At 39.0% G+C, this 13,277-nt stretch overlaps 2 protein-coding genes across 2 annotated transcripts in view; one reads left to right on the top strand and one right to left on the bottom strand.

Moving 5' to 3' along the window:
- Window positions 1–4,622, top strand: part of LOC137992855 (pancreatic secretory granule membrane major glycoprotein GP2-like) — a 7,873-nt gene extending 3,251 nt beyond the window's left edge. The window contains exons 2-4 of the mRNA XM_068838403.1: window positions 2,079–2,384; window positions 3,681–4,045; window positions 4,480–4,622. Coding sequence (XP_068694504.1) covers window positions 2,079–2,384; window positions 3,681–4,045; window positions 4,480–4,485 — 677 coding nt within the window. The 3' untranslated portion in view covers window positions 4,486–4,622. The remainder of the gene's footprint in view (window positions 1–2,078; window positions 2,385–3,680; window positions 4,046–4,479) is intronic.
- A 5,386-nt stretch (window positions 4,623–10,008) lies between these two features.
- Window positions 10,009–13,029, bottom strand: LOC137990703 (uncharacterized). The gene is made up of 5 exons (XM_068835819.1): window positions 12,664–13,029; window positions 12,105–12,366; window positions 11,479–11,669; window positions 11,258–11,351; window positions 10,009–10,797 (listed from the first exon to the last, which is right to left on the bottom strand). Exons 1-5 carry the CDS (start codon window positions 12,866–12,868, stop codon window positions 10,476–10,478), a joined length of 1,074 nt encoding a protein of 357 aa, XP_068691920.1. The 5' UTR covers window positions 12,869–13,029; the 3' UTR covers window positions 10,009–10,475.
- Window positions 13,030–13,277: the final 248 nt, after the last annotated feature.

The raw sequence follows: 13,277 nt of genomic DNA on the forward strand, positions 1-13,277 counted from the left end.
TCCAGTTCTTTATCTTGGATTACATCATTTTTGACATACCGGAAGCAAGCAGTTAGAATCGGAAGTACCTTGTCTGGTTGGCTGACACTAAAAGGAGGAGTACCCAAAGGAACTAAATTAGGAGTGATCCTCTTTACGGTGATGACAAACAGACTGCTCTCTGACTGGCGGCTGCGCATCAAATACGTCGATGATACCAGTGCTCTCGAAATAATTCCAAGGACCTTCCCTAGCTTACTTAATGTGGTGGCTTCAGACATTCATAATTTTACCATTGCTCATAATAAGAGACTCAATCCAACTAAGTGTAAAGAAATGCATATTAATTTCCTACGCAACTCTAATTGTCTCATTAATCCCATAATAATTAGCGGCAATGTCATCAATAGTGTCAATACCTATAAGATCTTAGAAGTTATTATGGGCAATGACCTGAAGTGGAACTCTCATGACTTAGAGTTCGATGCAGAGCCACGGTGTCCCAACCCAACATGTTGAGGATATACCTTGCCTCAGTTCGGCCAGTTTTGGCGTATGCAGTACCGGTCTGGCAGGACATTCCTGCCTATCTGTCCGAAGCCATAGAGCGAGTGCAAAAAAGGGCGCTTAACATAATTTACCCCGAAGCAGAGTCATGCGCTCATGCACTACAATTAGGTAACCTAGATAGGTTAGATGATAGAAGAGTACGCTACAAATATATGGCGAAAATGAAGTCCCCCAGCCACCCTTTGCATCATCTGCTCCCCAGTCCACTCTTGGACGCGCCTAACTATCCCTTAATTAAGGCGGAAAACACAAAAGTATTATCTTTTCCGGAACAAGCAGGCCTGTAGGACTAAGAGAGTAAAAAACTTTTTTACTTTTAAATATTTTATGTGACTCTTGATATGTTATGTGACTAATTGATAGCACCACAAGTATTGTTATAATTGTAAATTATTGTATTTTAGATAATTTAAGATTGTAAAACGTACTCGTTAATTCAGTTGTTTTACTGCAAGAGAGTTTTTAATAAACTACTATACTAAAACAGAAAACCGCACTGTAACCGGGCTTTCAAATTCTCGGAAATTTCTAAAAAAAATAACAGTCGCTGAAACTTGTAAATATGATTTTTGAAAATGGTTTACTAAAGGCTATCTTTGGGCAAAATATGAGCTATCCGCCAAAATGGTCGTTGACGGACGATTCTCGATTCTTAAAAGGCAGCCATTCCTACTAATTTTCCTGGTTGTCCGTTCACACGAAGAAATTTCAACCTTTGCAAGGAAAGGCTAGCATGCTACCATTCTTTTTCAAGGAAAAATTGTCAATTTTACCCTATTTACTGGAGCAAGTTTTCGTTGCCGCAGGAAACTTGTTAAGGCAAACTTGCTGGTGTAAATAGCGAAGCTGATAAAGAAGTAACAAAGGAAACTAAAAAAGATTGTTTATTCATTCCCTTGGTTTGTGTCCACTAATCCTCGCTACTAAGCTGAATTTTAATGTATCGAAAGTAGCCTATTAGTGATGTCTTTATTGTTCCCGTCAGCACAAAGTGTTTTTTCACCACGTGACCAGCAGCAAAAAAGATTTACAGAAACAAAAGAAAAATGCAACAAAATGAAGTTCAATTAGTCAAAGAAAGTTTCAGTTCAACAAAGCCACTATGACACCGTGTGGAATCCCTATTGTACACCAACAACAAGTTTTAAAAATTGCATTTAATGTATTTCGTAGATTATAAATCTCATAGTGTGCCTCTATTTGTAAATTCAGGAATTCTGCCAGTAAAATTACTTTACTTTAAATCAGTTGACTCTTTGCTACATGATGTTGACAATCAGCATACTCCACCCAATAGAGGTCAATCCACTAAAAACAAAATTTCAGGGAAACCATGACGTCATGAAAACATAAACTCTTGCAGAGTGACAAAGTGATTCAAAGTCAAACGCGGATATTGCAAAGTCGTCTGACCTTGCACTATTCGGTGATCGATAGCAGTGTAAAAAGAACATCAATACGCACAGTTGACAAGATAAACTTATCAGACAGAAAGAAAACTCAACTCCACCTGGCACTTTTCTCTTTAGAGGTTATTTATGAGCCTGTCGGCTGTTTTACGGACGACACATCTGAGCCAAGGCCCCTCCCGGTGCTTGTGAAGAATTTTCGCCGGCCACCACAAGTAGACTGGAACAACTTAAATAACACCATCAAAGCATGCGCAGAGAGAGTAAAAAAAGCTGGGTACTTGTATTTTGGGCTTCAATTTTACGGTGAATGCTGGAGTGGACCACGGGCTTATTTAACATACGACGAAGATGGAAAGTCAAATCGCTGTGAGTATGGTGTAGGCAAGGGATTTGCAAACTTCGTTTATCGACTTGTGTTTGAAGGTAACGTTAAGTGCAAACCTAAAGGTTCTTTTTCAATGTCGAGAATTTGGCCAAGATCTGTTGGCTGCCTTTACGGTCATTCTTTTTAATTTATGAAGACAGTCTCTTTAAGCCTAGGACGAATGAATAAATTTTTAAATTGGAAAACACCAAGGGGAAGTTATCTCGATCTAAACAAGGGGGGGGGGGGGGGGGGTTACAAGAGGTATAGTGGGTATTCAGTCAAAGGTCTCGGTCTGCTTATAGTGGGTTTTTATGTCGAGGATCGATCCGGTTTGAAATCTTACTCCGTTGCTCCTATTTACCAATTGGTTCTTGCTTTAGCGTGCACTATCGAGTTATGGAGCACGCGGGAACTCTAGCTTCTGGTTTATAACATAGCCGGTGGAATTGTGCATCAAAGCCGACGAAATATAATATTTTTCCCCGCGCTAACAATGGCTGCTCGCGCGAAAAAAAAAATTCTAGCGAAGCGATTTGCTGAAGCGACATTAGACTGGTCGGGACTGCTAGCAGTTCCTTTTAGTAGGTTGAGTAGCCCGCTCTAGTAACGCAAGCGAGCCGAATAGCCGAGAGGAAAAAAAACCTCTCTCCCCATTCTCCCCTCGGCTCTTCGGCTCGCTTGCCTGACAAAAGCAGGCGGCTTGACTGACTTAAAAGGAACTGTTAGCAGTCTACACATTTAAGTGTCTCTGCATATGTTGGACATGCAAACTGACTTTCGAAATAATGTCCGAATATTCAACGTGGTTCCAAGGTTTAAGAGGAACTAAAGACAGAAAATAAGCATTTTTTATTTACACTTAGGACCATGCACTTGCAATTTTTTTGTGGCATATCCGTCGTTTTTCCACCTAAGAGTCAGCGGATATTCTTGCAGCTTGTGACGTATGATATGGGAAAGACATGCGAGAGCGTCCCTTATAGAAGCAGCGTTTTTGACTGATGTTTGTTGTGAATATTGAGTCGGCGAAGAAACAGCAAAACAACGAAGAAAATTTTCATAGCAGCACTTATTTCTCTTGATTACGAAATCTCTGTTCCCCATATCATACGCCACAGCAGGGTGCTGATTTAGTTTTTGAGCCCGCACTGAAAAGGCAGAAACAGCGGGAAAAGCCCAACTTCAAACATAATTTTCTCACAAAGAAACAGAAAACGAGAAGAAATAACGCCACACACTTAACTTTACTTATGTTGGGCTTTCCAAAAACAAGGTTGGAAAAATTCCTGATTTTGGCCTTCAGTTCTCCATAAAACAAATTTTATCACCCCGATTTATCTATTGATTCATAGAATGCAACCATTACAGAGTTCTGGATACAGCTGATCGGTCAATTCACCATGTGTACGATGGAAAGGCATCTTGCGACGTAGAGCTTCTTCCTTCATGGTATAGATTCCAGGGAGCAGGTGGAAATGCTATGGCTAATAGCTGCCCCGGACCCCATAAATGCGGCACCTTAGTACCTGGATGGCTGAAAGGGGAGCTTCCTACCATTCAGGAGGGTCTCGTCGAAAGAAAAGCTTGTTTTCGTAACAAAAATGATTGTTGCGACATATCTGTGCCGGTTAAAGTTCGTGATTGCGGTGGATTTCATGTGTACAAACTTAGTCCAGCACCAAAGTGCCAACTTAGATACTGTGGAAACGGAATTCGGGCAAGTACCACAGGATACTTTTCAAATTTAATGTCAAACCAATTGAATGCATTTACATTTACCGCGATAATTTATATGTGGAAGGCGCGCATAAAGCAGGCAACCTCTTAACTATCTGATAAAAATAACAGCTGTCATGTACTCTCCCTTTGAGAACAGTATTTTTTATCGTAAGTCGCGCATGCTTTTATTTCAAAATCAAAGACGTCCTGAACTACGATACTATGTTTTCGTAGTAACCAAAGTATCTAGAAACTGAACAGCAGGGAAAGGTGCCAACACTAAGAATGCCGGAAAATTTTCATATTTGCATTTGTGTAAACACTCCTCAAACCTCCAAATCCAATCCCTGTTTATAATTTTCGTTGTTTGCGGCTTATATTTCCCCTAACTTCCTAATTACAGTGTTCTTTATGGATGCATTTCTTTTGTAGGATTAAGATGACAGAAGATGGAAAATTGACTCGAGGAGACGATCTTAGGGAAATACTACACTTAAATTAAATACTAGCATCTTAAAAAGAAAATTGATAATACGATATGAACTATACAATTAAATGTCCGGAGCGAGTTAGAATTGCAGCTGTGATTTGCCTTCCCTCCTTTTTACAGAAACAATAGCCCACCCATTCCCCCTCATTGAATTTATTCAACAAGTGCTATGCGTGTACCACGTTTACAAATCAATGCGCACCTTTTATAATTTTCTCACGAAAAATACCCCCGTCTCCCCTAAGAGTAAAAACGTGACCCCCCGGTCGATTTATCAATGGGCTCGACCCCTCAAATGATGAGTTCAGTAAATTCTATAAGTGTGCCAAGTTTGGTGCTTTTAACCGAAAGTGCACGATTTTACCAAATACTCTCAAACTAATGAAAAGTTCTTCACCACTGCAGCAATGTACTCTGGGTTAGTTTTGAGAGAAACGAACTCTGATGAGATCGAATTGAGTTAACCGAGTTTACGTGGTTATTTTCACTATATTGGTTTTCCTTTCATATAAAAAACACGAAACCGTTGATGAGCTCAAATTGGAAGTGGCGTGTTTTGCACTCAATAACATAATGAAACCGGTTGTACTGGCTTTAATGGTTTGGCGTTGTTGAGAGCAACTTAAATAGTTGCAAAAATGAAAACTTAAAAGTTGGATCTAGTCTCCTTCAAGCCTGGAAATCCAGTATTCCACAGACCGGCATTCATTCACTTTGTACGGGATATATTACGAACTAGCAACTGATCAGCTCACAGACGGCTTGAGAGCTTAAAAGGCTTTGCGGTGCTGAGGAATCGTGTGGCCATCATGGGTTCGAGGTCCATCCCCACCCAATTTTTTTCAGGCTCACCTTAATCTAACTAAGGTGCTATCATTCAACTGTGATGAACATTCTCCTTTCTTTAAGAAAAGTACTGCTTTAACAAACACCACTCTGCACACCGCATCCGTTCAAATTAATTCCAACGGAAATTTTGAAATCGCTCCAGAACTAGTTTTATTAACGGTCATCTTTAGGTTGTACGTTTTGTTTTCCCATTTCAGACCACGTGATGTTACTCTAGGGAATAGTTCCTTTCAAATGTCGTCTTATGCACATGCATGTTTATGCATGTGCATAAGACAATGCGAAAGGAAAATTCCCTTGGGAATATCACGTGGTCTAAATTGGAAAACAAATACAAGCTGAAGAGGTCCATTGCTTAATCTATTGCCCTTCACGAATGATTATAGCATTTTACGTCAAGATGCACAGCGTCTACACCCAATCCATTTAGTTTCTATTTTGGAGTTTGGTTGGTTCTGTGGGCGTTTAAGAATACGTTGCTTAAAAGAGAAAGTTAAGAGACTCTTGTAGAGAGGTGTCATTTCTCCGACATCTTTATTTCCCTATATTTCCATAGACCCTGTAGTCCTGAACGGTAATTTTCACAAAGCTGTATCAGCGAATGCAGTTTACCTTGACAACATGTTTAAATGAAAATGGAAAGAACCAGAAGATGGCCATTCCGTAAAAGATAAAATCTTGCTAAGAGCTTCATCATAAAACCCCCTTAAACATATATTGACACTAAAGTTGTTGAAAGTCTAGCCACGTTGTCTCCAATGCAATTAATTGGAAGACAATGTTTATTTTTGGGGTGTTCAATTCTCAAAAATCCTTGATAAGGTGGTTTTTCTTTTTGTTGAAAACTCGCAATAAGGCGAGATTCTCTCCAAAGAAGAAAGGTTTCAAAATCCCTGGGAGCAAGAAGCTAAGCCTTGTCCTTTCTACACTGATTTTCCGTCACCTGTTTTAATAGTGTGAAAGACAGCGTCGTAAAAGATCGGTTCCTCTTTTTTTATATTGTCAAGGCTCTGCTCGGCCGGCTGACGCTTTGAAACGCAGTCACAAGTTATAGGGTGATGAGCCTCACACTAAACAGCTATTTTTTCGTTCAGCGATTCCCCACGCTGACATCTTAGTTGTAAACGAGAAGTAAAGGCCTAAGTTTTTCCTGCGATACTCTTGATTTATTTCAGATTTGGACTAAAATACTTAACATTGGTTTGAGAAAAATAAAATGTACAGTTTTTTAGGTTGAAATCTCACCCGAACGTCGTTGTTGCTATCACGCCGTACACCGAGACTACTGTAGATTTTCACAGGCATCAACCCTCCGTATTTTCATAAACCATGTGTTTTTTTGATCGGCATAATGTGTATGTGTGGTTTCTCCGCGAACCGAACTCAATCATCCCCCTTTTCTAACTGACATTGATGCCAGGACCAGGATATGGAGGAACTACAACAAACCTTACTAAAAACACCAGGGGCTAGTTGTTCAAAGACTGTAAAATATACTTCGTGTTAAACGTTGAGATAGGTCTTCGAACACGCCTTTACTTAGATGTGGTTAGACTATGCATATTCACAGTTACGCGAGAAAATACTTAAATCTTTGCACAGATTCAAACTTTCGGAAAGTGACTTTATCCACTGGATAAAGCTATTCGGCCTTTGGACAAATGGCAGGGTATGTTTATTTCCCCTGGATGATACTAACCAACAACACAGGCTCACGGACTAAGCGTCGATGAGACCATACAGGGCTCATCTCACCAGACTTTATGAGAAAATCGCTAATATCATAGCCGAGGGAACGATGGATGCCATGCAAAGTCAAATAGAAACTACAAACTATCGGAACTTGACGTGAAAATCATTGCCTCTATTGACAAAGCGGTAGATATTGTGTGGGAAATTCAGAGGAAATTTGCCGAGAGAGAACATTCCTCGAGAACTCACAGTCATATCTACCAATCGATTCCATGGAACAAACCGCGCAACCACCCAAGGAAACCGTTGTTGAAGGCCTAAATGTAATAACATTTTGCCCTAAATGTAATAAACTCTTTAGAGTAACATTAGTCCTTAAATGTATTGACGTCATGCTAACGTCAGTTACACGTCTTTAACCAGCCAACTGGTTATGACTGAGCACGTGATCGGTCACATCATCTGTCACGAAAATCAGTCACATTATCACATTATAACACCCACGTGACTTCTTAGCATTGGCAGCGGAGCTTCGCGCTCCGAAGGCACACGCGCGGAGCACCATGAGTAAGAAAATGTGGTAACCCATCTGTGCGAGAAAACTTGGTTTTGGTGACCGTGTGACTGTACGACTATGCTAAGTCATTTGCATATGTTAATAATATGCCCTAAGGACTTGTAAATTATGAATATAAAGGTCCACGTTGGGCCCGCCCCTTGCACTCTACTCTAGGCCGCCGTTTAGATCAGATCTACCGACTTAGTTGGCGCTCCAAAAACCCGTTTTTCCCTTGCTTCATGGCTGAACAAAGTGCCTGCTCCTCCACTGCCAAACCAAGTTCAAGATGTTGTTAATGTCGCTCCAGCTCCGGAGCCTGTCCTTGCAGCTCCAGTAGCTTAGGTAGAAAACCGGCCTCCCGCGGCCGCCGACAACGTTGCCCAGAATGCACCACCTGAGGTAACTGTTCCGAATTTTTAATCCCTAGCCTGTTTTAGTTGGTTAAGTTCACGTGTTCCTTTTCTTTTTTTTTCCCGTGGTTTTCTTGGCGGTGTTTTCTTTATTTTGGTCGTCACAGTTCATTTCGCCTCGGTTCTCATGGCGGTAGTAGCTTCTGTGTGCTCGGGTTTGTTCTCACCTTTGTGGCTCGTTAGGGCTTTGTAAAGTCCTGTGTGGCCTTAAAGCATGCAATAATCCTGTGTGGAAGTTACTCCTTTGTGGTAGATGAGGCGTGCATATTTTGTCCTTGGTATCTTTGAATGAAATAGTCCTGTGCGGTAACAATGCATACAATGGTCCTATATGACGAATAAACCTGTGACAATATAGACCTGTGAAAATAGTCCTGGGTGGTGATAAGGCCTGTGTGGCGATTAGGCCTGTGTGGCAAGTGGCGTATGCAACATTTTCATCTTCCCTGGCCGAAAATGAAGACAAAAAAACAAAAGACTGAGAGGGAGGACTGTGTGAGAAATAGACCTGTGTGGCAAGGCAGGCGAGGTTTGCAACATTTTCATCTTCTTTGGTAAAGACAAAAACAAAAGAAAAATAAAGCGTGATAGACCTTTGTGGCTGCAGTTTGTGGAATGAGCCTTGTGTTGCCAAAAAGTAAATGAATAAGTAAATAAGCCCTTTGCAACACAATTACAAGTCGTAGGATTGTAATGTGAGAGGAATGGGTGGAAGCCTTCTATTTTAGGACATTGACTGCGTGTTATACAGGTCCAAATGTAATACCTTGCGACCAAAAATAAAAAGTAGTGAATCTTGTTTTGCATTAATTGAGGCTTTAGACCAACAACTAATGATGGTGACAAGTCCATCGTAGGAAAAGCTTTGTCATGAATCAGCCATTCCTTAAAAGCTTCCCAAAAAAGGGACGTTACAGCTAGTGCAAGTCCAGAGTAAGTGAATGAGTGATTTCTCTTCCCGTTGACAGAAACTGCAAAGATCGTTACCAATAACGTTAATTTTTTTAAGAAGATTATTGGTGGCTAATCGCCTGTGAAAAAGCTTGAATTGAAATACTAGAAGTTTAGAGATTTTGGTACATTCGAAGGGTTTTCGATACACGGCCACCCAGTCAACAGTTTCGTTTGGTTCAATTTTGCAATCTGCTGACCACTATTCAAGAGCTGTTTCTTTTTTTTTCCACAAGCTTTTGGTACACTATTCTGTTTGGCTTATTTGCCATCAGAACTTTTTTACACAACGTATTGTAGTCCGAAACTTCGCTCAGGTTTTTCCCATTGGTTGTTTCCCACAACTGCTTTATAGCCGAGATGACTACAAGTAAAGACAGAACACTTGGTTTAAATCTATAACGGTCTTTAAATTCTGAGAAAGATAAAAAGGTGGACTCATTCACCATTAAATCGCTGACAACCTGAATTCCCTTAGTAGCCCATAGTGCGAGTATATTGGTTTATTTTGGACTCGTACAAGAGAATTGAACCAAAGAGGCTGTGACCGTAGCTGGATGACAGAGGACATGCAATCTTCAAAAGTAACTTCTGACCAAATTTGTAGTGTAATTTTCTTGTTTTCCAGTTTTTAACAAATCTTTTTGACTTAGAATACCCCAAAAAAGGTAGCACCACCGATATCTTGCAGTTGCACGTCAAAAAAAAAGTTTCCATTTTCCATGATTATTTTGGTCGAGGTATTTCTTAATCCTGGTTGCCTTCAAAGCCTTGCTGAAAATCTTTATATCAACCATCTTCAGTCCACCCTGTTCATAATCACTAATCATAGTATCACGCTTAATTTTGTCACCTTTACCGTCGCACAGAAAATTGTAACAGAGATTATTAACTTCGTTAACTACTTTTTGATCTGTTGGCAAAGGTGAGAGAATATAAACAAGTTGCGAGATTCTTAAACTTTTTAATACAGTTATTTTACCAAGTAAACTAAGTCCACGCAATTCCCAACAGCCCAAAGTTGCCTTAACACACTAAAAATTAAAGTGTAATGTTACGAACGCAAAAATGTAAAATTACACCTTGTTACTGTGTAAACTATTACACAAAAAAAATCTTCTAAAATTACTCTATATGTTGGGTATTTTTACGCCTTGTTACTGTGTAAAATATTACACCAAACTAATCTTCTAAAATTACTCTATATGTAGGGTATTTTTACTCTTCTTTTAAAGGATAAAAGTTTATGGTTTTCCAGGTATTATCAAGGATAAAATTACACAGTTGGAAGTGTACTTTTACACTAATTTTAATAGTAAAAGCCGATTAATCTAAACCATGTTAAGAGTGGTTTTTTGAACTCATACACTTGTGGGCTTAAAACATACATTTGTAGTATGAAAATACATCCTGCCAGTACACACAGAAGAAGTCAACATTATTAAAGTATCCATATGAGTAAATCCGTGAAAAATTACTAATCGTGAATATGATACTTGGGTCGAACAAACTTCCTCAGGGCTTGTTCATAGTTTATGCAGTAGAGATCCAGAGGATGGAAATCGTACAAAGAAGTGTAGTCAAGCATGCATTCAGTGTTCATGACAGTCACTTCAAATGCCCATAAATGTTTGACGAATCTTATGACTCGCACTTTCTTGCATAGGAAGAAAACTCTCCTGTCTGGAAGGGCAAGGAGAGACTTGATTTCAGCAAAAGTAGGCATAAGTCCATCATGTCCTTCAACCACAATCATTCCAGGCTGGTACTTCGTCCCATAGATAGTCACCCACTTAACACTACACAAAGAAATCAGTAAGTTGTTTTAGTGATCTATGAAAAAACCCTGCATTTATGTAGGCTTTCATGGTAATAAAAAAAACAGAAACAATAATAACTAAGTATTAAAATATTTGTTTTTCAAAGGGGCTTCTTGGTCAGTCAGCAACAGGCAAAACAAGAAGCTACAGGTAGCTGACATTCTGCTCAAAGGATTTTAAGACCATTTCCTTTAAAGTTCACAGTATTTCCGTGTGTGTGTTTTATGGTACAGTGTCTTGGTCAATATCCAGTTTTGATTCTTGTCATGACCGAATGATAGGGTTAAGTGATCGTAGAACATGCATTGACTCCAATCAAAACCAGTCAACAGACGCTTTAGAAGTTTCTACGATGGCATTTAATTTTCTTAACAATACCAGACACAGACACAGCTCAGGTAAAATTACTAAAACCCATCTTAAATTCGTATTAATTTACCTTGAAAAGATAACATTGTCATCATCTCGACCCATCTTGTTCTGAATCATCAATTTCTGATTTGCTGTTCGATCTGCCTGTTGTACAACTTTCCCTAAAACAATCAAAGAGTAAACATTGTGCACACAGGAAAGTTCTTAACAACTGGTATAACTTTTGTCTCAGCCAAATGGCTTTTACCACACCCCATAAATATCAAAATATATTTAATGACACTCTACCTGTCCCTGTTTCCACGTATGTTCTCAAGTATCCCCCTTCCTCTGCCAAATGGTAGCACTGAAGCTTCTGGTGTCGAAACGCCAGTGATTTACAAATGTTCTTGAAATTAAAAACACCATGAGATAACCTCTTGAAATAAGAATTCTTTGCTTCAAACCTCATACACCAGTGCCGCACAAGTGGACCAAGTCTGTTGAGCAATTAAGAAAATGTAATATTCACAAATACATACTATTGTTATTGGGTAATATGTAATATAATCATTCTACAGTAATAATAACAATTACAATAATAATAATAATAATAATAATAATTATTATTATTATTATTATTATTATTATTATTATTATTATTATTATTATTAGTTTGATCATCGCTTCGGCGTGAAACCCATCCTGCTTGTGGATTTAGCTCTACCTTATGGCATTGAGCACTCTCGGCAAACAGGACGCATGATTTTGTGTTGTATATGAATAATTATCTCTATTTACCTGTACACTGTCCTTTAAATAATTATATAATACATGTAGTCTCAAAGAAAATTACTTTTAACGGTGAGAAACCTTGCCAAATATACAGACAAAGCCTTTTTAAAATATTTACCTTACATAATAGTAATTCTCACCTTACAATGCATCTTGGGTAATGAACCATAAAGTGCATTTTGGGAATAATGGAGCTTTCTGGAAATAATGCTTTGAATTCTTCCAAAAAGTCACGAATAAGCACTTTTAAGTACATAGCCAATCCCTTGCTTGTGACTGGGGAAAATAAAATGTCAACTATGTGCATCAAGTCAAGGAACAGCATCCAGTGATGATGCCCCTCAGGGACCATGCTCCCTACAAGAAATGGGAGGTGTCTTGCCAAACACCATGTCTGGGTGGCTAATCAAAACGAGAAAAGAACAAACAAAATTATTACTCTTACCTCAGAGAGAGAACGCAAGAAATTGTAGTCATACACAGTTGGTAGAAATATAATTGTTGACACAATATCAATGACTGCTGTTATTGCTCACATTGTTTTTAAAAAAACAAATCTAATCCTTGCATTCATTTTTTTCCCATCAATGCTAAGAAAAGTAAAACAAAGACTTGCAGGACAGCATGCTCTCAATGAAATTTTATTGAAGTTTCATAATCTCCCAACTGTTAAATTGCATAAGAGACATTTGATCTTGCCTGACTGTTTTAAAGCTGCCTCTGGTGAGTGCAGTGTAGCTTGTGATAAATTGGATTCCGGTTTGTTCTTCGAATCAGTGGCTCCAAATGAAAAGGTGTTGATATTTTCATTCAAAGCATCAAGAGAAAAGTGTCCATCACTGATAAGAACAACCAGGATCAGCTTTGTTACTTTTGGGATGACACTTTCTAAAACATCATGCATAATGTCTCAAGCAAGCCCTTCCACGACATGATAATACTTTGATGCATTAAGAACCGACTCCTTTTTAACACCATATGCCGATGCCAGATCAGGATCCCTAGCAACTTGTCTGACTTGGTGATCATGTCCATCTTTTGATCTGAGAGTGTATTCTTCTTCAGAAAACTGAAAGGTGCAGGACGTTTCTTTAGCTTTATTACAAGCATTTTAATTCCTGATACCAATGTCTCAGGCTACAATAATGATTAATGACTTATGCACATATCTGTAGAAGCTTGTCTGTACCTAAACATACATGGACACATTGTTGAAAACCATGATAAAATACCAACAACTGTGCCTAGCTTACTGAAGGTCTATTGATTTTACCATCAAAGACAGAAGACGCTAAAAAGACCACAACCGGAGC

Source organism: Montipora foliosa, chromosome 2, assembly GCF_036669935.1.
Source record: "Montipora foliosa isolate CH-2021 chromosome 2, ASM3666993v2, whole genome shotgun sequence".
NCBI classification, from domain to species: domain Eukaryota; kingdom Metazoa; phylum Cnidaria; class Anthozoa; order Scleractinia; family Acroporidae; genus Montipora; species Montipora foliosa.